General features: G+C 59.4%; 2 protein-coding genes across 4 annotated transcripts; one reads left to right on the top strand and one right to left on the bottom strand.

Annotated features, from left to right (window-relative positions):
- The first annotated feature begins 1,642 nt into the window (after positions 1–1,642).
- TALDO1 (transaldolase 1) lies at positions 1,643–11,994 on the top strand. Its single transcript, XM_046643698.1, has 8 exons — positions 1,643–1,800; positions 4,618–4,741; positions 7,056–7,163; positions 7,476–7,607; positions 10,412–10,587; positions 10,954–11,151; positions 11,352–11,497; positions 11,781–11,994. The coding sequence occupies exons 1-8, from the start codon at positions 1,704–1,706 to the stop codon at positions 11,811–11,813; spliced, it is 1,014 nt and encodes a 337-aa protein (XP_046499654.1). The 5' UTR covers positions 1,643–1,703; the 3' UTR covers positions 11,814–11,994.
- A 1,554-nt stretch (positions 11,995–13,548) lies between these two features.
- GATD1 (glutamine amidotransferase class 1 domain containing 1) lies at positions 13,549–20,828 on the bottom strand. 3 transcript variants are annotated; one of them, XM_046643700.1, is made up of 8 exons: positions 20,700–20,828; positions 19,020–19,096; positions 18,357–18,462; positions 17,860–17,967; positions 16,718–16,812; positions 15,856–15,949; positions 15,489–15,600; positions 13,549–15,378 (listed from the first exon to the last, which is right to left on the bottom strand). In XM_046643700.1, the coding sequence occupies exons 1-8, from the start codon at positions 20,761–20,763 to the stop codon at positions 15,372–15,374; spliced, it is 663 nt and encodes a 220-aa protein (XP_046499656.1). In that variant the 5' UTR covers positions 20,764–20,828; the 3' UTR covers positions 13,549–15,371. The 3 variants fall into 3 exon arrangements, with proteins under 3 accessions (XP_046499656.1, XP_046499657.1, XP_046499655.1); XM_046643701.1 differs by lacking the exon at positions 15,856–15,949; XM_046643699.1 differs by lacking the exon at positions 15,856–15,949 and having other exon boundaries at positions 13,549–15,600.
- Positions 20,829–22,040: the final 1,212 nt, after the last annotated feature.

The raw sequence follows: 22,040 nt of genomic DNA, 5'->3' as shown, positions 1-22,040 counted from the left end.
ATACTGTTAAGAAAATGAAGGGACCAGGCCCATGGCACAGTGGTTAGGTTCACATGTTCCACCTCAGGGGCCCAGGGTTCGCAGGTTCAGATCCCGGGTGCACACATGGCACTGCTTATCAAGCCATGCTGTGGCAGGTGTCCCACTTATAAAGTAGAGGAAGATGGGCACGGATGTCATCTCAGGGCCAGCCTTCCTCAGCAAAAAGAGGAGGATTGGCAGCAGATGTTAGCTCAGGGTTAATCTTCCTCAAAAAAAAAAAGAAAGAAAGAAAGAAAGAAAATGAAAATGAAAAGCTAAGCCACAGATCTGGAGAATATTTGCACATCTGACAAAGACTTGGTCCAGAATATATAAAGATCTCCTACAAATCAATAAATTAAAAAAAAAAAAAGAAAGACAAGCAACCTCATAAAAACCAGCAGTTATGTTTCCCATGACTGATTTTCTACATAATGCCCGACACCTTTTGAGCCCTATAGCTCCTTATTTGGGACAGATTCCCAGAAGCCGGTTCCCAGAATCAAAGGTGTGAAATTTGGATAACAAAAACCTAATTCAAAATGGAGGCAGGAAGCAAAGAAGGAAAAGCTGTTATGCAGATACGCCCTGCAGCAGCTAATTGACACCAGGGAGCAGGAGGAAGGAAGATTCCCTCCTCACCCAGCAACAACCCAGCCAATGAGAAGCTGCTACATACATCTCAGCCAAGGAGAAGTCCCCACCGCTCCAACTCTCTCCTCCACAGATCTTCCATTTAAAGCACTCCCCTCATTTCTGCTTCTGCCCAATAAAGGCGAGCCCCCTCTCCTTTGCTCTCTGGACTTGCCCGTGGTTCACCACAGTTTTCATGTACCCAACTGCAATTCCTCAGCTGTTCTTGAATAAACTCATTTTGCTGGTAAAAATAACGGGCCATTTTCTTTTCAGGGTTGACAGTCAAGGAAGGAAGAACTCCATGCTCGTGGCTCTGGATCTGTGCAGGAGAAAAGGAAACCGCAGGCCCTACTTCCCAGCCACCTCTCCAGGCCCCTTCTCAGCCATCAGGCACGTCTGACCCGAGCGAGGGCCTGGAGGGCGCGGCCAGGGCAGAGCTCCCGCAGCCCCACGGGGGTCAAGGGGCAGCGACCCAAGCCCAGGCCCGCGCACCCAGCCCACTCACACCGACTGCCCTCCCCGCGGGGAGCAGTGGCCCGGCACAATCAGGGTCCGGAGGGGCGAAGGCCCGTTTCATGGTTTGCAGCGCCCAAGGGCTGGCGCGACCCACTCTGCGGCTCTGCCCGCCGGGGGTGGGGGGGGGGGGTTTCACGCATCATTGGCCTGACCTCACTACAGCCCCCTCCGCATTGCCCAGGGGAAGGTGACGGGGCGCCCGTCGGGGATCGCGAGGCTCCGGGTCGCATCACTCCGGGGACGAGGCCGCCCGGCTCCGAGGGGGGTGTCCCAAGGCCGATCCAGGCCGGGCAGCGCCGCCCCGCCCTCCGCGGCCGCCCGAGGAGCCCAGCCCAGCCCAACCCTTCGCGGCCGCCCGAGGAGCCGGCACGGGGGCGGGGCGTCGCTAGGGGCGGGGCGTCGCTAGGGGCGGGGCGTCGCCGTCGCCGAGGCGCCCACGCCCCGCCCTCCCGCGCCGCTCTCGGATTGGCCGGCGCCGGGGGCGGGGCCCGCGGGGCATTGTGGTCGCCGCGCCGCCGCCGCCGCTCGCCATGTCGGGGTCCCCGGTGAAGCGGCAGAGGATGGAGAGTGCGCTGGACCAGCTCAAGCAGTTCACCACCGTGGTGGCCGACACGGGCGACTTCCACGGTGAGGCCGCGCGGGGCCCCGCGTCCCGGGACGCGTGCCTGGAGGCGGCGTCGGCGGCGCTCGTGGACGCCGGGGGCGCCCCGGGCCCGGGGCAGAGCAAGCGGGGGGTCCTGAGGGGTCCTGAGGGGCCGGGGGTCCCCAGGGGCCGGGGCCGGGTCGGCCGCGCGGGCGAGGGAGCCGGGGCGCGCGCGGCGGGGCGGGGCCTGGCGACCCGGAAGCCCGAGCCCCGCCCTCGCCGGGTCCTGCAGCCGCGGAGCCCGGAGCCTGGAGCCCGGGGGGACCGTCGGCGGGTCGGGGCCCCGAGGGGCTCGGGGTGGACGGGGAGCCGATGTCCGTGTGGACAGCTGGGGCAGTTCTGTCCAGCGAGTGTTGACTGCCGGCCGAGCAGGAACACGAGTTAGTTCTGGGCCTAGAAAGACCAGAAACTGCCAGTGACACCACCTGCTTTTGAAACCTCCTGTTGCACGCTTTCCGCCCCTGCCCAAGGGACGGCCGTGCCTGCTGGTGACCGTTTGTGGCAGGGGGCCCGACAGTTGCACACCCACGCCCTGGGGTGGCAGACCTGGGTGGATGCAGCTCGGTGCACTGAGGAAAGCCGAGGTTGTCCTGCTGTTGAGTTGACATTTTCCTGGGTTTGAGTCGTGGTCATTGGAGAGCAGGGGAGAACACAGAGAAGTATACAGGAGGATCCTACTGTTAATCCCCGGCTCTTCTGTCCTCCGCGGTGCCCAGACTAGATGGTCCCACCTTCTGTTCTGCTGTGAACTAGACAGGATTTTCAGGAAAATCGTGAAATGCTCCGTGGATATGAGTGCCGTGGGACATGCAATACAGAAGTGACTTCCTCTCTTTTCTGCTTTCTCACAGTGACTTGAGAAACAGGCTTTAATTCCCCTTTGTAACACAGTGTAAGCGGATTGTTTATCTAGCAGAGCCTAGGAGAGTGAATAAGCATGTTTGGCCGCTTACATATGAAAGATGGAGACAGTGATGGCTTGAGTCCAACCCCTGAGCTTGCTAGCGGAGTATGTTAAACCCATTGAGAAAAGTTCCCCACTTGGTGGGAGCTGGGGAGCTTAGGAGACCCAGAGCTCCTGTTACCAGGGAGATAAGGGTCTCCTTTATCACCCCACACTGTCATCCAGCCCTCCTGGCAGTGATACTGATAGGGTAGAAAGTGCTGGGGGAGCGGCTGCATGCTTTTCTGCGCCTGTTTTCCCGGCTTAGCACGTAGAGTCCTTGATCATCTTCACTTCCTCGACAGAGCCCGAGTCCGTGTTGTTTCCACTGCTTCTCACTGGGTGGCAGGGGGATGGCTAGTCCGTTACCCATTCTGACAACATAGGGCCAGTAAGGCGGGCAGGGACCTGGGGAATGCTTACTTTTTTTTTTTCCTTTTTAGAAATATCTAAACCCAAGCACTATTTTATTTTTTTTAATGAATATTAACAACTTTATTAAAAAATACATTAGTTGATAATGTGTATCCATGAATGTTATGTAGTTGTAAATAGGGCATTCGGCTCTGGTCATTTTGTGAGGTGAAGGTTCTTGCCTCTGGGGGGGTCATAGGCCTCCTTGAAAATATAATCAAAGCTGTGGATGTTCTTCCCAGAACAGCGCACCCACTCCCCCCAGTTTTGCATTCAGTTTAAGGGTCCCTGGATCCTGATGCCCATCTCTTGACCCCAGATGGGGCCTGGTTTTATCTTTAACTTTGCTAAAAGTCAACTTTATCGGGGAACCGTTGTATACGACCAAAGTCACCATCTTCAGGGTCTCATTCCATGGGTTTGACCCACCTGTCTAAGCACCGCTCCAGAGCACTTGTCCTTGTTATTTTGAAATAATTATAGACTCACAGGAAGTTGCAAAATTAGCCCATAGGGTCCCATGAATCTTTCGCCCACGTCCCCCAGTGGTGACATCCTGTTTGACCACAGCGTGATATCAGAACCAGGAACTTGGCACCAGTACCATCCTGCAGGCCTGGCTCAGTGTTCACAGTTGTCAGCCTACATGGGGGGCGGCATCCTGTGTGGTGGTCTTATAACCCATGCACACTCGTTTAGCCACCAGGACAGTTAGGACACAGCTGTCCCACGGCCACAGAGCTCTCCCCTGTGCCCCTGAGAGCCGTCTCCTCATCCGTGTCCTGGCAGCCCCAGGCTGTTCTCTGTCTCTGTAGTTTTGTCATCAAAGGATACTTTGAAAGTACTCATTTGCCAAATCAACGTACTGAACCAGCAGCTCATCCTGGACACGATGAGCCGTGCGATGGAGGTCAAGGCCGTGGGCTAGCTCTGCGCACCCTTCCGTTTTAACAGCCTGGCTGGTGAGACTCCTGGTCAAGCCTTGCTGGTTTCTTGGAATTCCTAGCTTGGTTACCAAGAAAGAACTAATGTGTTAAAAGAGAGAATAGTTTAAGGAAGAAAGGAAGCAGTTGTTGAAGATAACTATGTCCAGTCACTCTGTTGATGCCTTGGGTGCGAGCGCGCCTCCTGACAGCGGTTTGGCAGCTGGAGGCGCCTCGCTGGCTGTACGGGCTTCTCCCAGCTGCCTCCTCCTCACTCGGAGGCAGCAGTCAGCTCTCGCAGGGGCACGTTTGGTCTCTGGCCTTAGTCTGGGTTCTTGTGCACACAGCTGCCTATTGTCCAGCTTCTGGGACCAGGAAAGAAATTTGCGGGAAGTGTGGCTGCGCCCCAGCTCAGGAGACACTGACTCCATGTGTTTAGGGCTTTAGGGGACCCGTCACGGGTTTCTGAGTGGAAGCCAGTGCTCCACTTACTTTTCTGCTTTCCAAAATTATTTCCCTAGCCATCGACGAGTACAAGCCCCAGGATGCCACCACCAACCCATCCCTGATCCTGGCTGCTGCGCAGATGCCCGCCTACCAGGAGCTGGTGGAGGAGGCCATCGCCTATGGCAAGAAGCTGGGCGGGTAAGTGCCAGGGTTGGGGGGGACACACACAAGCACAAACACCACCCCCCCAACCGAATTCACCTGCGGGGCCGAGGGGCATACTCAGGCCCCATCCCAATCTAGTTGTTTGCCTCCCTCGCTGAATTTTAATTCTTTTTTTTAACTAATTAATTAATTAATTTTTTTTGAGGAAGATTAGCCCTGAGCTAGCTACTGCCAATCCTCCTCTTTTTGCTGAAGAAGACTGGCCCTGAGCTAACGTCCATGCCCATCTTCCTCTACTTTATATGTGCGATGCCTACCACAGCATGGCTTTTGCCAAGCGGTGCCATGTTCACACCTGGGATCCAACCGGCGAACCCCAGGCCACGCGAAGCAGAACGTGCGAACTTAACTGCTGCACCACCGGGCTGGCCCCTTAATTCTCTCTCTTTTTTTTTTAAAGATTTCTTTTTTTTCCTTTTTCCCCCCAAAGCCCCCCGGTACATAGTTGTATATATTTTAATTGTGGGTCCTTCTAGTTGTGGCATGTGGGACGCCGCCTCAGCGTGGTTTGATGAGCAGTGCCATGTCCGTGCCCAGGATTCGAACCAATGAAACACTGGGCTGCCTGCAGCGGAGTGCACGAACTTAACCAGTTGGCCACGGGGCCAGCCCCCGGCCCCTTAATTCTTAAATATTTTTGGCTGCAGGCTTTTTAAGTTTTTCTTTTATATTTTATATTTATTTTTATCAACTTTACTGAAGTGTTACTTACATGTAGTGAACTGCACCCATTGTAAGTGTACAGTTCAATGCGTCTTGTTTACAGGAACATTTACACCCCTGTAAACACCCCAGCCAAGAGACAGAACATCTGCACCCCGAAAATCCCCGCCTCCCCTTTTGTAGTCAGTCTCGCCAGCCCTGGGAACCTCTGACCTGCTTTCTGTCATTTTATTATCTTTTAACAGCTTTATTGGAGTAAAATTCGCTAAGTGCACAGTGAGCCCAATTCTCTCTGGTAGATTTGTGCAGTGGTGCAGCTGTTCCACAACCCAGGTTTAGAATACATTCACCTCCTAGAATGTTCCCAGGTGCCTGTTTGCAGTCGGTCCCCGCTCCCTCCCCCAGGCAATCACAGACTGGCTCTGTCTCCATAGATTTGCCTTTTCTACATCGTTTTTTTGTTTGTTTGCTGAGCAAGATTTACCCTGAGCTAACATCCATTGCCAATCTTCCTATTTTTGTATGTGCGCTGCCACCCCAGCATGGGCACTGACAGGCGAGTGGTATAGGTCCCCGCCCGGAAACCAAACCCAGGCCGCCGAAGCAGAGTGCGCTGGACTTACCCACTAGGGCCACCAGGGCTGGCCTGCTGGATGTTTCAAGTTTTCCTCAGGCTGATAATGCACAGCTGAGAGTGGTGCCTGCAGGGGATTGTGGCCCTGGCTGGGAGCTCATCCTCTCCGGCCTGTCCCTTTCTGGCGCTCCTATGTCTGAGGTCCAGGTGGCATGCAGGTGTGTGATGGTTGCTCTGCACTGAACCTGCCCTCCCCTCCACCCGTGTGCCCCCTGTCCTACCCAGCTTCCTGTTCCCTTCTGCCATGCCCCGACTGCATCAGCCAGGCCTTGGTGCTCCTGGAATCAGGTGACGAGGTGGTGTTCTTAGGGATCACCAGACAGGCCTGTGCCCTCGCCCAGCCCCACAGGTCCCACCCTGTGGCGCACACGTGCTGGAGATGTTCCCATGTGCAGTGGGTTGGGAGAACCCTCAGACTCTGGACAGTTTGGGACACCATGGTGCACCCCACTCAGCTGCCCCCAGGGGACTCCAGAGAGAGTGAAGATATTATTTTTATCAAGTGCCAAAATGGAGGGATTCTGTCTGGAATGAGAAAGTTCTGGAGAGGGGAGATAGTGTTGGCCATACCACAATATGAGTGCTCTTAACGCTACTGCACTGTGCACCTGAAAATGGCTAAGATGGTCAATTTTATACTATGTGTATTTTAGCATGATAAAAAAATATTTTTTTGAGGAAGATTAGCCCTGAGCTAACATCCGTGCCCATCTCCCTCTACTTTATATGTGGGACGCCTGCCACAGCATGGCTTGACCAGTGGTGTGTTGGTCTGCACCTGCGATCGGAACCAGCAAACCCTGGGCTGCCAAAGTGGAGTGTGCGAACTTAACCACTGTGCCACCAGGCCGGCCCCATAAAAAAATTTTTTAAGCACAAATAAGATGGAGGGAAAGGAATTGGGCAAAAGAAAAGCCGAATTGGTTTTGTAGAATCTTGTACGCTTAAAGCCAACAAGCTTCTAACCTGATTTCCTCCCTTGTGTTTCAGGTCACAAGAAGAACAGATTAAAAATGCTATTGATAAACTTTTTGTGTTGTTTGGAGCAGAAATACTGAAGAAGATTCCGGGCCGCGTCTCCACGGAAGTAGATGCCAGGTAAGGACACGGGGCCACTGCGGGCTGATGGGTTGGGGCCAAAGCATCTGCTTGGGCCGTGGTTTCTCACATGGTGCCAAGTGTTCCGGAGGCCTGCTCCTGTCTGAGAAGCCATGGCTGGTGCTGCCTGTTGAGCAATTCATCTCCAGCCCGTGTTCTGGTGTCAATCCCGCGAAGGAACATGATGGACCGTGGGGTCCTAAGTTGCTCCCTGAGCGAGGGTGTGCCAGGGTTAGGGCTCAGGGCTGGCTTGGGGTCCTGCCCCCGCTTCCTGAGGTGAGTGCTCTTTGTCACGGCCCCTTGCTCTCGCAGGCTCTCCTTTGACAAGGACGCCATGGTGGCCCGTGCCAGGCGCCTCATCGAGCTCTACAAGGAAGCTGGGATCAGCAAGGAGCGGATTCTAATAAAGCTGTCGTCAACCTGGGAAGGCATTCAGGCTGGAAAGTAAGTGTCCCCCCTGAGGAGTGCGCTGTCGGGAATTCTGCCTCTACTCCGGGGGTAAGGACCTTGCGGCTGCAGGCAAGTTGGACCTGCAGCCCTGGGGGGCCAAGAGTGAGGGACACAGCCCATAGCTCAAATGAGTCTCCTCACCACCACCCAGAGGAAAGCAAAGTCCCTGTGAGAGAGCCACAGCTGCTGCCTGTCCCCCACCCTGCCCACATCCGCGCGTGCTGACACCGGCAGTTCATCAAGAACACATTATTCCTGCACCAAACATATGCCCAGTGCTGAAGACAGAGAAAAATGTGAAAATAGGCCATCTCCTGTGATGTTCTCACCCAGAAGGAGCTGACACCAGCAATGCTTGACCAACCATGTGGGAGCGGTTCATTTCACGCCATCTGTCCGTGCGTTCACTTGTTCCACGTCCCCCAGCAACCACGAGCCTCCTCTCCGTGTCTGGATGTGCCTCTTGTGGACATTTCCCATAAAGGGTCATTGGACACGAGGCCTGGTGCCTGGCGTCCCTCGCTGAGCACGTTTCTAAGGTTCACACGTGTCATGGTGCGTGTCAGGGCCGTGTTCCTTTTAAGGCTAATCCTCCACTGTGTGTCCACACCGCATTTTGCATGTCCGTTCATCCTTCAGTGGACACGTGGTGCTTTCTGCCTTTGGGGCTGTCACGGATAATGCTGCTGTAAACATCTGTGTACAGATCTTCCACCAGTTAGGATGGGGTGCATCCTGATGAACCCATCGTAAGTTAAAAATGCATTCAGTCCTGGGGGCCAGCCCGGTGGCACAGTGGTCAAGTTCACACATTCTGCTTCGGCAAACCCAGGGTTCAGTGGTTTGGATCCCGGGTGCAGACCTACACACTGCTTGTTAAGCCATACTGTGGCAGGCATTCCCACATATACAGTAGAGGAAGATGGGTATGGATGTCAGCTCAGGGCCAGTCTTCCTCAGCAAAAAGAGGAGGATTGGCAGCAGATGTTAGCTCAGGGCTAATCTTCCTCAAAAAACCCCAACAAAAAACGCATTCAGTCCACCTGAGCTCCTGAGCGTCCTTAGCTTAGCTTCACCTACCTTCACCGTGCTCAGAGCACTTCGCTTAGCCTGCAGGTGGGCGGGATCCTCTCGCACAAAGCCTGCTGTATAACAGTGTGGACTGTCCCACGTGATGGGTTGAGCACTGTCCTGACGGGAAGGCCACCCAGCGGTCGGTATCCATTGTTCATGCTCGTGATTGGGGCTGACGAGCTATGCTCGCTGCTGCTGCCCAGCGTCATGAGAGGTTCAGGCCGCACATCGCTAGCCCGGTAAAGGATCAAAATTCAAACTTTGAAATATAGTTTCTACTGAATGTATATTGCTTTTGCACTATCATAAATTTTAAAAAACTGTAGGGCTGGCCCCTGAGCCAGTGGTTACGTTCACGCACTGCACTTCGGCGGCCCAGGGTTTCACCGGTTCAGATCCCAGGCAGAGACCTGGCACCACTCATCAGGCCGCGCTGAGGCGGCGTCCCACATAGCAGAGCCAGAAGGACCTACAACTAGAGTATACAACTATGTACTGGGGGCTTTGGGGAGAAGGAGGGGAAAAAAAAGATTGGCAATTAGCTCAGGTGCCAATCTTTTAAAAAAAACTGCAAGCCAGAGACCACCTGTGCGAGTTTCCGTGCAGACGTGTGCTCTCTCGTGGGCACATGCCTAGGCGTGGAGTGCTGGGTCACAAGGTCCTCAGTGTTCACTGTGGAGTTGCTTCAGACTGTTTCCCACCGTGTCTGCCATCTGCTGACTCACACTGGGAGTGTAGGCTCTGTGATCTCGCTTCTTTTTTTTTTTTTTTTTGAGGAAGATTAGCCCTGAGCTAACATCTGCTGCCAATCCTCCTCTTTTTGCTGAGGAAGACTGGCCCTGAGCTAACATCCGTGCCCATCTTCCTCTACTTTATATGTGGGATGCCTACCACAGCATGGCTTGCCAAGCAGTGCCTTGTCTGCACCCGGGATCCAAACCAGCGAACCCCAGGCCGCCGAAGCTGAACGTGCACACTTGACCTCTGCACCACTGGGCTGGCCCTGTGGCCTCGCTTCTTGAACACTCCAGTGACCATACAGCGGAGATGCCTCTGAAACTGTCCCCTAGGATGGCAGCCTGTGCTGGACGGGCCTGAGCAGAGGCTCAGCTGTCACACCCTGCACCCCGGCGTGGCAGAGTGTGGCCATTGCCCTGTCCTCGGGTGGACCGTGATAAGCTTCCTGCAGGACCGGCAGCAGCCTGGGGCCCCTCGTGGTCAGGGCTCCTCTCTGAGGGTGGAGTGCCGTGGGCTTGCTGCAGGGTGGCCCGGGAAGGATGAGGACAAGCAGGGGGCAGGGGAGGGTGGAACAGGGCAGGACGGCACTGCAGTCAGGATGACTCGGGGACCTCCAGCCCGGTGAGTTGTGTGAGGAGGTGAGGGGCCAGGGCCCCAGCTGCTGGTGCGGGTCAGGCCAGGGAGACCTGCTGGCTCTCAGGGGACCTCTCTTGCCGTTGCCTTTGTTTTGAAATGGGGGATCTGATGAAGAAAGTTCCGGTCACCTATGACCCACTGGCTGAGGAGAAGTGTGGTGAGCGGGCCAGCTTTGCTCTCGACGGAGGGGCAGCCCTCTCCACCTCTCCGATCATGAATCCCGAGCATCGTCCCTTGTTAAAACGACAGGTGCTCGCGAGCAGCCCTGAGTGGGACGCCAGCCACTGGCCATGGTCCCTCAGGTCCCCGGCACGCTCATGCCCACCCCATCCCTGTCCCCATCCCTGCAGGGAGCTCGAGGAGCAGCACGGCATCCACTGCAACATGACACTGCTGTTCTCCTTCGCCCAGGCTGTGGCCTGTGCCGAGGCGGGGGTGACGCTCATCTCCCCCTTCGTGGGGCGCATCCTCGATTGGCATGTGGCAAATACGGACAAGAAATCGTACGAGCCCCTGGAGGACCCCGGTGAGTTGCCCTTTGAGGTACCGGGGCCAGGGGAGTGGCTCCAGCAGCACCGCTGAGGCTGAGTGAGGAGCCTGTGCTGTCTGCTCCCAGAGCCAGGCTGGGCTGCGCTGGGTGTGGGGTCAGATGGGGGCACGGGGTCGGATGGGCGAGGGTTCAGACAAGGGTGCGGGGTTGGGTGGGTGCAGGGTCAGGCAGGGGCACGGGGTCAGATGGGGGCATAGGGTCACGTGGGGGTGCGGGGTCAGGTCGGGGCGCAGAGTTGGGTGGGTGCGGGCTCAGACGGGGTGGCAGCACCGGGCAGCGCAGCAGGGACTCTGCCTTGGCTGTCCAGGAGGCCGTCCTGGAACATGGTACGTGTCCTCCCAGGAGTGAAGAGCGTCACCAAGATCTACAACTACTACAAGAAGTTTGGCTACAAGACCATCGTCATGGGCGCCTCCTTCCGCAACACGGGGGAGATCAAAGCGCTGGCAGGCTGCGACTTCCTCACCATCTCGCCCAAGCTTCTGGGCGAGCTGCTCAAGGACAGCACCAAGCTGGCGCCAGTGCTCTCAGCCAAGGCGGGTAAGCCCCCGGGCCCCCCCTCTTTGGGCCGCTGCCAGGACCTCGGTACCTTGGTCACCCCAGGGTGCAGGAGACAGAGCTGAGCAAAGTGCAGCCGAGGGGTGGGGTCAGCAGCTGGGGCTCAGGCAGCCTGTGTCTCACCTGCAACGTGGGAGATGCCGGGCAGTGAGGGCTCAGGGCTCCCCTCTGTCCTCCCCCAGCCCAGGCCAGCAACCTGGAGAAGATCCACCTGGACGAGAAGGCCTTCCGCTGGCTGCACAACGAGGACCAGATGGCCGTGGAGAAGCTCTCGGATGGGATCCGGAAGTTTGCTGCAGACGCCGTGAAGCTGGAGCGGATGCTGACGGTGAGTGCCCCAGGGTGAAGTCGGGGCAGAGCGGAACTTTTGTGGGGACCCCCGGTGTTTCTCCTCCTCTGGCAGCCTGGGCAGTGCCTGTCAGTGGACTCTGCCGCCCTGTGTGATCTTAAGGGCAGTGTCTGCTGGATGTGGTCGTAGGATTGCTGGGACCCTGCCTTGGGGCAGACCCAGCAGCCCACCTCCCTCCTCCGAGGTGCGGAAATGGGGGGGTGGGGGGGGTTGTGCGCTGCCTGGCTGTGCTCCTGGCACCGCTCGTGCTCTCCCTCTCTAGGAACGGATGTTCAGCGCAGAGAATGGAAAGTAGTGTGGCGCCTGAGGCTGGACCGCAGACCATGCTGTCTGTGAATTGGGGTCTGATTGCACATGCCTTGCAATGAATCTTGCATTTTTTACCAATTGGAGCAGGGACGGATCATAGATTTCTGATTTTATGTAAAATTTTGCCTAATGCATTAAAGCTGTCACTTTTCCCGTGCCGTTTCATATCACTGGCCCCGTCTCCTTGCCCCCTGGGCAGTTGGTGCCCAGCTGTTGGCTGCAACCTGGGCTCCACAAGACAGGATTGGGTCAAGAGCACCACAAGGGCACCTAGTCAGGTGACACAGGCACTTTCAGCCCCTCGCCTCAGGCACAAGCTGCCGCTCGCCCACTGCCAGGCACTGTGACCTGGGAGCCCAGGAGGCCTTTGACTTTGGAGGTGGGGACTGCCCTGAGCAATTCGGTGCCCAGAGCCCCTGATGGCCCTCAGGCCCATAGGGTGTGCGGTGGAGTTGGGGGCAGGGGCGTCCCAGGGCCCCTGGAGTCAAAGCTGCACACAGCTTCCTGGTTATACGGTTGCCAAGGCCAGCCCCTCCCTCTTGCTTTAGGAACAACTCTTCCTGCCTCTTGTCCAGGTGCTGGCCAGGCCGGCCTTCCACGGGATGCCAGGTTCCGGGATGGGGGCACCTCATGGGGATGGCCCTGCCTTGTGGGGATGGCGCCACCTCTTGGGGATGGCACTGGCCACCAGCTTAGAAACCAAGATGTTCTGGATACACCTCTTAATCCCAGAGCGATGGGTGTGGCACAGCTGGTGAAGAGACACCTTTACTGCCTTTTGGACTTTGCATGTGACCTGCTGCACTGGGAAGGGCCCCTTCCTCCTCCCCTCCCTAAGAGCCCCTGCCAAGCCCAGACTCCAGCTGCTCACAGCTTTCTGCAGGCACATCAGGCACCAGGCGCAGCAGGTGAGCAGGGCCTCCCACCGCCCTGCCCATTTTCTGGAGCAGCCTCCTGGCCACTCTCCCCAAGGGCAGGGGCAGCACTGCAGATAGCACAAGCTCTGGGGACAAGGCCTACCGTGGGCTGGGCCACCTCAGGTACCCCAGCCTGGCCCTCCTGGGCAGGTTCAGCCCATCCAGGGTGCTGAGGGGGCCACCTTGGGGTGGGTGGCGGATGGGGCATGTCACATCACTGGGGTCAGCTGGGGTGTCTAAGAGTGGTGGGCAGGGCTTCACCCTCTGTCGAGTCCCTCCCAGCCCTCAGCTGCCTGGTGGGATGGCGCCAAGTCTTCTCCCCAAGCTGGTCAACGGGCTACATCCTAGGACATGGAGGTATCAGGATGAAGGCTGGGTCAGTGCAGGCATGACTGTGGACATAACTGACAGACACTGAGCCCACTCACGTCTGCAGTCCAGTGATTTACAAGCCGTAAAGCCGGGCAGCCACTAGCTTTAGAACCTTCCCATCCACCAAAAAGGAGACATCACGGTCATCTGCACGTTCCTTCCACAAAGACCTACTGCACTAGCATTTTCTGGATGTTTCTTATTAATGAAGTCACATGTGGTCCTTTATGTCTGGCTTCTTTTGCTCAGCATGACGTTTTCAAGGTTCACCCATGTTGTAGAATGTTACAATTTCTTTCCTTTTTATGGCCAAATAATAATACCCCACTGTATGGATACTAACATCGTCCATTAACAAGAGTACCCCATTCATGGGAGCTGCCGCTTGGTTTCCCCTTCGTTACTGTGAATGTTGTTGCTGGGAACATCCATGCACCATTTTTGTGGGGTTGTAAGTTTTTATTTCTCTTGGGTAGATGTCAGACTCTGTTTTAAACATGCTAGGCGCGTGGGGAAATCCCAGAGGGCACCTGCACCCACCCCTGCCACCTTCTGGGGTTTTCGTTCTCCTCCTCCTCCCAGCCTCGTGGGCAGCCCCAGCCCTGTGCCCCGTGCCCTGGACCTGGCGGACCCAGGACTGAGCCGCAGCAGGCACCCATGGAACAGGGCTGGCGGGGCCCTCCGCAGACCCACTCTGCGCCTTAGTCTGGAAGGCTGAGAAGCACAGACCAGAAGCCCTCAGCAAGTGTTACTAGCTCTTCGTAGATGACACAAATAATGACCCTAAGGCAACGTATTTAAAACACCCTTTTGTCCAGAAACATCCATCACCACAGGGTGATAACTGCTGACACGGGGGCTGACCGAGGCCCCGCGGGTGGCTAGCCAGACCCACAGTGTGCAGGGCACGACAAGGTGTCAGGGGCTCCCAACATCATCTTCCCGGGAAATGCCGACAGGAGGGCACATGTTGGGGCATCTCAGTGTGGTCTACAGAGCAGGAAGGAAGTGGCTTGGGACTTGGAGGGGCAGAATGTGGCAAAGCCAGTGAGGAGGGGAATGGGAAGGTGGGAACACACAAGGGGGCCCGAGTGGCTCCTGGAGGCCTCATCCCAGGGTCTCTGCCCAGGCCAGGCACCCGGGGAGGCTGCGGGGTGACCAGGCTGCACTGGGAGGGAGCCGGCTGGACAGCTGCCTGGCATCCCCAGCAAAGGCCTGGCCAGGGCCTGAGAGATGAGGACTGACTGCCACCCTGGCTGACCCGAGGAGGCCACCCGCGGGGCCTCCTTCCAAGTGGAGCTTATGCTTCTGTCACTTCCACCCTGAAACCTGCAGAGCAGCTGCGCAACTGGGCATGGCCACCGTGTCCTCAGGCCACTTGGGTAGGGCCTGGGTGAGCAGCGCGGTCTTAAGAAGCCCATGGTGTTGTAATCAGTTAAATGTCTTTCTCTCAACGTCAGAAAGGCTGCAGTAACAGTGCGTCCACCCTGAGGGCCATCCTGGCCTCACAGGGGGTCGCCATCCTGTTTTGAAACCGTGTACCAGGCAAGGTTAAAATTCAGACAGATCCTTCAGCACCAGCCAGTTTCAGGACCAGGAGCTGGTGGCCACCAGAAGACCCCCTTTCATCTTAGGCGAGTTAAAGTGCTGAGCAAGCTCCAGTCAGCTGGCCCCTCCCCACATGGCCCCCACCAATGCCCAGAGGGGTCGGGGGCAGCACACAGACCTAGGCACGACCCTCACCACCCAGAAGCAAGCTCCTGGGGCGCAGGTCCAGCTGGCACGTTATCCTGGCTCCTGGGGAGGGTCAGCCTCTGCTCCACCTGGGGGGACAGGGACAGGCAGAGAGGAAAGACACAGCCATCCAGTGCCGGCCCCAGGAAGACCAGACGGGCCAAGACCTCACCCAGGACTCTCCAGAGCCAACTCACTCGACACCACCTCTCCGTGGAACATTCAACCTGGAATTCTTCATGACCGCCCAGGGCCAGCACCTCAGCACTCTCCACCTCCTCCCCAGGAGGACGTGCGGGGGCTGGGAGCCGGCCCTCCCCCAGAGCCTACGCTCCTCAGGGCTGATCCTTGGTGCCCTCCAACAATCCGACCAAGCCAGGTCAGGAGATCTGAGAGCCATTCTCAGAGGCTGTCACAGAGGCGGGGTCCCTGGAGACCTGACGAGTCCAGCTACCTCTGGGGAACACCTGGGCCGTCTGGAGGTGGCATTGGCAGGTGGGCTGGCTCAGCAGGAAACCACCTCACTTCCTGCAGGACAGGCGCTGGGTCAAAGCTCAGGCACCAGCACCAGGGCATCGCTGCCAACATGGCCCAGCAGAAGGGCCTGTACGAGCCAGGCCCCGCCTGCCGCCTCTCACCGGCTGCCGCAGAGAAAGAGCAGGTTCTGCATGGCCGCAACAGTAGAACTGGCGTTCTGGCCGGTGACAAGGTGGCGGTCCAGCACGACGTGTATGGCATCAGGCTCACTGGCTGCAGGAGGCCCGAGACACAGGCCTCAGGCCACACCACTCACTGGGCTCTGCCTCCAGACCCACCCACCCACCCTCTCAGGGCCGTGAGCTCCTAGCGGACTTGCGCCAATGAGTGGGTCAGCCCGCCTGGATCTCAGCGCTGCCGACCACTGGTGTCCACTGAACCTCAGCTCTAGGTGGCTGGCCTGGCCAGGACCGCCCGCAGGCTACAGCAGGCAGCCCCACTGTCCCCTGCGAGTGCCGCCCAGCTCACCACTGAAGCTGGCGCCTGAGTCCTTCACAAAGTCCTCCACGATGAGCGGCAGATGGGCAAAGCCGGGCGCCCTCACGAGCTCGTACACAGAGGGCTGCAGGGGAAACGGGCACCCGCCCCAGATCGGGCAGATCCAAATTAGGGCAGAGGACCATGCCCTCCCTACACGTGGGGGTGGGGGCATGTGTCACTGCTCTGTGACTCGGACCTTGAGGCTGCTGAGGCAGAAGGTGCTGGCAGCTGGGACCAAGGGTGAGGCCCTCCCGCTGTGGGGTGTTTCAGGGTGATAGGGCCACTGTGGGGGGAGGGGCTAGCTGTCACCCCCTCCCCCAGCATCAGGGCACACAGGTGACCAGAATGAGCTGGGCAGGGGCCTCAGGACTGAGCCCCTCAGGAGTGGAAGGGCTGGAGAGGACCTGGGCCACACGAGGAGCTCAAAGCTCCTCTCCTCCCGCCCCGGCCCAAGCCACCCAACCCCCTCAGCGCGCGCCGTGGACTCTCCCTCCCCAGGACCCTCCCTCTTGCTCCTCGGCCACCCAGGCCGTCCACCCAAATGGCAGCACCATTCCTGGAAACGAAGAACACTGTGCACTCAACAGCCACCAAAGCAAGGCCTCGGCTGACCCCACCTCCGCTGCAGCAGAGCCCACATCTGCAGCTTAGTCAGCGTGGCTGGGGGCCTGCCCCATGGGGGCCGGCCTGGATGTCAGGGGCGCGGGGCGGGGCGGGTGCTGGGGGTGGTGGTAGACAGCAGGCAGCACGGAGAACTGGCAGCCTGGTGCTGGAACTCTAGAGGGGACCATGGCCCCCTGCCTTCCAGCATGGGCCCAAGTGCGGCCTGGGACCCCCGCAGTGCACTCACCCCTGTCACACTGTAGCCTTGGAACACCCAGGACCTGTCCTCGTTGGTGGCACAGCAGAGGGCAGCGACGCCGTGGCCAATGGCACAGATGGGCTCTGAAAGCAGTGGGCAGGGCAAGCCTGAGGCCCTGGACACCTGCCCAGGCCTCCTGCCCTCTCCCAACCCTGCCATGCAGAGCTCCTGGAGGCCGCTGCCCCCTTGCTCCCCTTCCCACCCCACCCTCCCCTGCCGGAAACACGAGGGCTGTGCTTCAGCTGCTTCCAAGCTTGGTTCAGAGCCAGTCTCCTCATGTCTTGGTGGCCAAGAACCAGATCCAAGGAGTCACGAGGGCGCTCAGGTCCATTCGGCAAAGCCGGGAGGGCTCCACACCACCGCCCTTCCTCCCGTCCCTCTGGAGACGGTGCCCGGTCCTGCTGAGCCGTCACCCTGGCTCCGAGCCTTCCTCCCAGAAGGCAGCCTGGCACAAGTGTGTTCCCACGACTGAGGTGGCCGAGAACAATCACTGCCTGTCCAGACCACGCTGGGGACAGGAGGCCTTGTTCCCACCAACAAAGGACACTGTGTAGAGCCCCCAGGTTTCCTTCTGTTGGTCCCTAACGAGTGTCCCGCTCCTGTCCCATCGACAGGCCCATCACAGCTCAATGCCAGGCCAGGGCGAGAGGCCATGTCTCCACAGAGCAGCCTTCCTCCCAGCCTCCTGGCTGGCCTCGAACCTGGAACCCCACCAGGAACAAAGCCAGCATCCTGCCTGCCCGCCTCGGAGGAGCCCGGGGTGGGCAGGGGAGCACGCACAGCCACCAGTCCCAGCAGGGGACAGGCAGAGGGCCCCCAGGGATGGCGACCTGAGGGGCACAAAGTCAGGGGGAGGAGGAGCAGGGGGAGGGGTGGCCCACTCCCGTGTGTGTGGATGGCCAAGCAAGTTTGTCTACTCACTGGTCAGAATCACAGGCTCCTCACATGGGCCCCGTCTGGCTTCTAAAATGACCTGGCGTTTCCAGCTCTGAACCCTGCTCTCCACAGCGGCCACTGCCCCCAGCCCTCACTCCTCACCCTGGCGTCTTCCTCCCTCTCCTCCCTGTGGATGGAGCCCCATTTCTCATGACTCTGCAGACCCCTCACCCCCAGTCCCAGGGGTCACCTACTGCTCTCAGAGCGGAAGTGCTGCAGGATGCGGGCCAGGGACCCACTGCTGGCCAGGTCAGACAGGGCGCCAGGACAGCTGGGAATCAGGAGCGCATGGTACCGGGCACCTGCAGGGAGACACAGGCCAGGGAGTCACAGAGAGCGGGGTTGCCAGTGGGACCAGGCCCTCCACAGGGATCAGCCTGGCTCCTCTGTGCTCCCACCGTCAGCTGCCATCATCTGTCACTCTCCCTACACGGGCTAAGTCTCCCAAGGCCCGGCCACTACTCCCCACCATCTCATATCTCCATGTGCCTGCCGCCTCTCCCCAATAGATGGAGTTTGGGAATCCTAGGCCCAGGAGGCGGGACTGGAGGCTGCCCTGGATGGTTGCAGCACTTTGCGGCAGGCCCCAGTGCTTCAGGAGCAGAGCAAGGGGGCGCTCTGGAAGCTACAAGCCCACCTGGAACCCCACACACCCCACCCTCCAAGTGCTCGGGTGCCCACAGCTCCTCACCGTCAATGGACTCGAGCTTGGCGGGGCTGGCATAGGCCTTGAGGCGAAAGTCCTGCACCCACCGCGCGTTGCTCTCGTTCACGTCCACAAAGTCCATGGTTTTCCCCTGCGGGAGCCCAGAAACCAAGGATCAGCAGTGGACACCCGTTGGATCACAGGGACTGGAGGAAACATGGATGAGGGCTGAGACAGACAGCAGTCCCTCGGGGACACAGGCACGGACAGCGCAGCCCCCTCCCGGGCCTCACCACACCGGACCCCCACCTGCCCCGCAGTCTCCTGCTATAAGGGGCAGCAGCTGTCCCACCTACCATGGGGGTGATGCTGGAAACATGCAAGGGGCCAACATATAATGCATCATTGCTATGACCCCAGGTCCCACACCATCAGGAGGTTGAGAACTCTTCCTGGTAGAATCTGAGCCATCCTTGCTTTCACATGTAGAGACACCAACCCACAACACATGGTCTCCCCTTCGCCACGGGTGGGACCAGAGCCTGATGATGCCACTGGGGTCCCGGCCCCTGGCACAGCGCAGCTCCTGGGGTCACACCAACCTCAGGCTCCCTGCTCCTCCCAGAGAACAAGAGCACTCTCCTGACCTCACTCCCAGAAAGGTAGGGACAGCATGCATCTGGCTGGAGAACGGGTGGCCGGACTCACCCCAGGGGTGGCCACCTGCAGGTTGAAGGCAGCGCTGGCCAGCGTGAAGCAGTGGAGGAAGGACTGGGCCGACACACCTGCAAGAAGGGGACATCCCTGGTGGGTACAGGGCGAGACGGCCCCACTCCTGCCCTGAGCAGGTGGGAGGCTGCCCAGACACCAGGGCTTCTCCTGGTCCCAGAACCACCCCAAGGAGCAGCCCCTCCCCCCACCTCACAAGGGCCCACCTGTCACAGCCCTGGCCCACTAGCCCCTTCATCCCCAGAGTGGGCTCTCTCCCCAGCCTGGCCACTAGAGGCCTCTCCAGAAGGCAAACCCACAGTGCCCTTCCCTCACACAGCTGTCTGCTCACCAAACCACCAGGGAGGGGCGGCAGTGAGTAAGGCCTGTGCCCACAGAGGTGGGGCTGCTGCTGTCAGCAGCAGCATGGGGGAATCCTGACCCCTCCCCACAGGCCAAGACACTGCCTGCCCTGGCCCAAATACACGCGGCCGCTTTCATCACAAGGGCTCCGGCATCCGGAACCCATGCCCTACACTGCTGCTAGCTCTCTGTCCACACCCTGTAGGAAGGCTCCTGGCTGCTGGAGGCTGTGGGACATCTATTTCTAAATGGGCTTGGTCAGTGTTTCTCATTTTTATTTTAATCTTGACACCCAATCTCTAAATCTCATTTTCATCTTTATTCACTCTAACGAATTAACATATATTCATCATAAAGAGTTCACGTGTTGAGCAGTCTCCCCAAATCATCTGCCAGACTTTGCCCAATTCTGCCCTCCCAGCTCCTCAACCCTCACTCCCCCAAGCCCTACCTGCTGCAGCCCAGGGCCCACCTGTCCTGCCCACAGAGCCTAGTGGCCTTTTCAGAGCTGTGCCCCCACTCCATGTCCTCAACAACCCCTCCCTGTGGCACAAACCGGTGCGATCCCTCCTCACTCTTACCCAGTTCCAACCATCCACCTTTGGAGGTGACCCACAACCTCCTCTCCAGGACTGAACCCCACTCTCAATGGCTCCTCCCACCCTACACCTCCGCATGAGGGGAGTGGCAGGGACCCGGCTCCTCCTACCCTCCTTCTAGAAACCCACTCAGGGCTCCTGGGGCTGAGCCCCCCGTGACCTCATCACCCTCAGTCCTCTCTCGCTCGTCCACCTGAGCAGCTACAGAGCCAGACCCCGGGCCCCAACCCGGGCCCTCCACCTCCCCGAGATGCGACCTTGAGGTCATCCCTTCTCTCGGCGAGAGAGGAAGCACAGGGGAGGACCTCGCAAGTGCTCAGAGCAGCGCCGGGCGCCCTCCGGCTTCCCTTCACGCCCCCGTCCCACCAGGACCGTCCCTTCTCCAACCCCTCGGCCTCCTGGGGGTGTGCGAGGCCGGGCGGCGGAACGATGGGCACAGAGGACACGCTCGTGACCTGCCGCTCAGCAGGGCCCCGCACCCCCGGGCCTTCCGGCCCCGCGTCCTCGACACACCCGCCCCGGGCCCCTGGGGCAGCGGGCCTGGCGCACGGAGGCCCCCGGCTGCCCGGCTCCTTCTGCCCGGGCTGGCCACCGCTGCGCGCTCGCAGGCCGCGCCCGGGCCCGTGCCCCCGCGGCTGCCGGACCACACGCTCGCAGCGGCCGGGCCCTTCCCAGGAGGGCTCTACTCCCTCCCGAGCCCGCGTGCGCGGGGCCTCACCCTCGGCGGCGCCGCTGGCCACCAGCAGGCAGCCGGGCCTGCTCGAGAGCCGCTCGGACGCCATGGGCTAGGCGGCGGCCGGGGCGGACTGCGCGTGCGCGGAGCGCGCCTGCGCGGGTGCGTGAGCCCGCAGCCGGAAGTCACTGTCACGTGCCGCAGCGGCCCGGGGACCGAGCCGCGAGTCGCGCTGGGCGCATGCTCCCCGCCTCCTCCCGCCGGACTCCCTCCCTTTCCCTCCTCCCGCTGGACCCCGCCTTCTCCCTCCGGGCGAGCATCCGGGTCCGGGTCCGGGTCCGGGTCCAGGTCCGGGTCCGCCCTGCGCCCTGAGGCCTGGGCCGTCCGAGCTCCGGGGGCTTGCAGAGGGGATCTGGGCTGGGCCGCAGGGGACAGGAGACAGCCCCGAGGGTCTTCCCGGGCCCGAAGCCTCAGCAGCCCTGAGCAAACCCCCGCCCCGGCGCTTTTCGCGCTCAGGACCACAGTTCCTTCCCTTTCTCTCGTCCCTTATTGGCGCAGGGCAGTGACCCCCGTGGACGAGGGTCCCTCCCCATAGACAAAGGTCCCCCCCACCCCTCCCCTGTAGACGAAGTTCCCCTGCCCCATAGATTCAGGTATTTAGCATTCGATCACTGAGAGCCACCTGTGTCACCCTCCGAGCTGACGCTCGGGACACAGCATGGAATGCTAGGGCAAAGCACCCTGCCCAGTAGGGCTGGTGTCCTGGGGATGAGGGCTGGACCGTGGATTCATAGAAGGTCACTGCACAGTTTGTTAGAGGGTGAGAAGGGCAGGGGAGGCTGGAGGCGGGAGCTCAGATGGAGATGATGGGGGCCACATCTCGGCAGCGAAGGCTTCAGCTCCAGGCAGGGCACTTTGGTGCCTGCAGCACTGGGTCCCTGTGAGGGTCGGGGTGGGAGCCCAGAGACCAGGGAGGGGTCTACAGGCATCCGTGGAGGTGGGGGTGGATGGGTTCCACCTCAACCAGCATGGTTGAGGAGAGACAGAAGTAGTGAGGTCACTGGGTTCACCTGAGCCCCTGGGAGAATGGGGTGTCCTTCCTGAGGTGAGGGTGCTTTGGGGGTGCTGAGTTGGTAAGGGAATCAAGGGTGCCCTTTGGCCAGGCTGCATTTGAAGCAGCTTTTCCAAACTGGAGGAGGCAGTCGGTGGGGGGTGTACAAGTGGATCATCAGCAGATTGGGGAGGGCTCCCTAAAGCCTGGGCTGGGGAGAAGGGAGGCTCCCCCCTTGCCCTCCACAGTCCGCCTCCAGGACTCCCTGCTGCCAGTGTGGAGGGGCCACAACAGGGTTCCCTCAAGGTCCTGCCAGCCTCTGCACTGATCGGGGA

Source organism: Equus quagga, chromosome 17 (genome assembly GCF_021613505.1).
Source record: "Equus quagga isolate Etosha38 chromosome 17, UCLA_HA_Equagga_1.0, whole genome shotgun sequence".
Taxonomy (NCBI): domain Eukaryota; kingdom Metazoa; phylum Chordata; class Mammalia; order Perissodactyla; family Equidae; genus Equus; species Equus quagga.
This window is presented reverse-complemented; position numbering and strand designations above follow the sequence as displayed.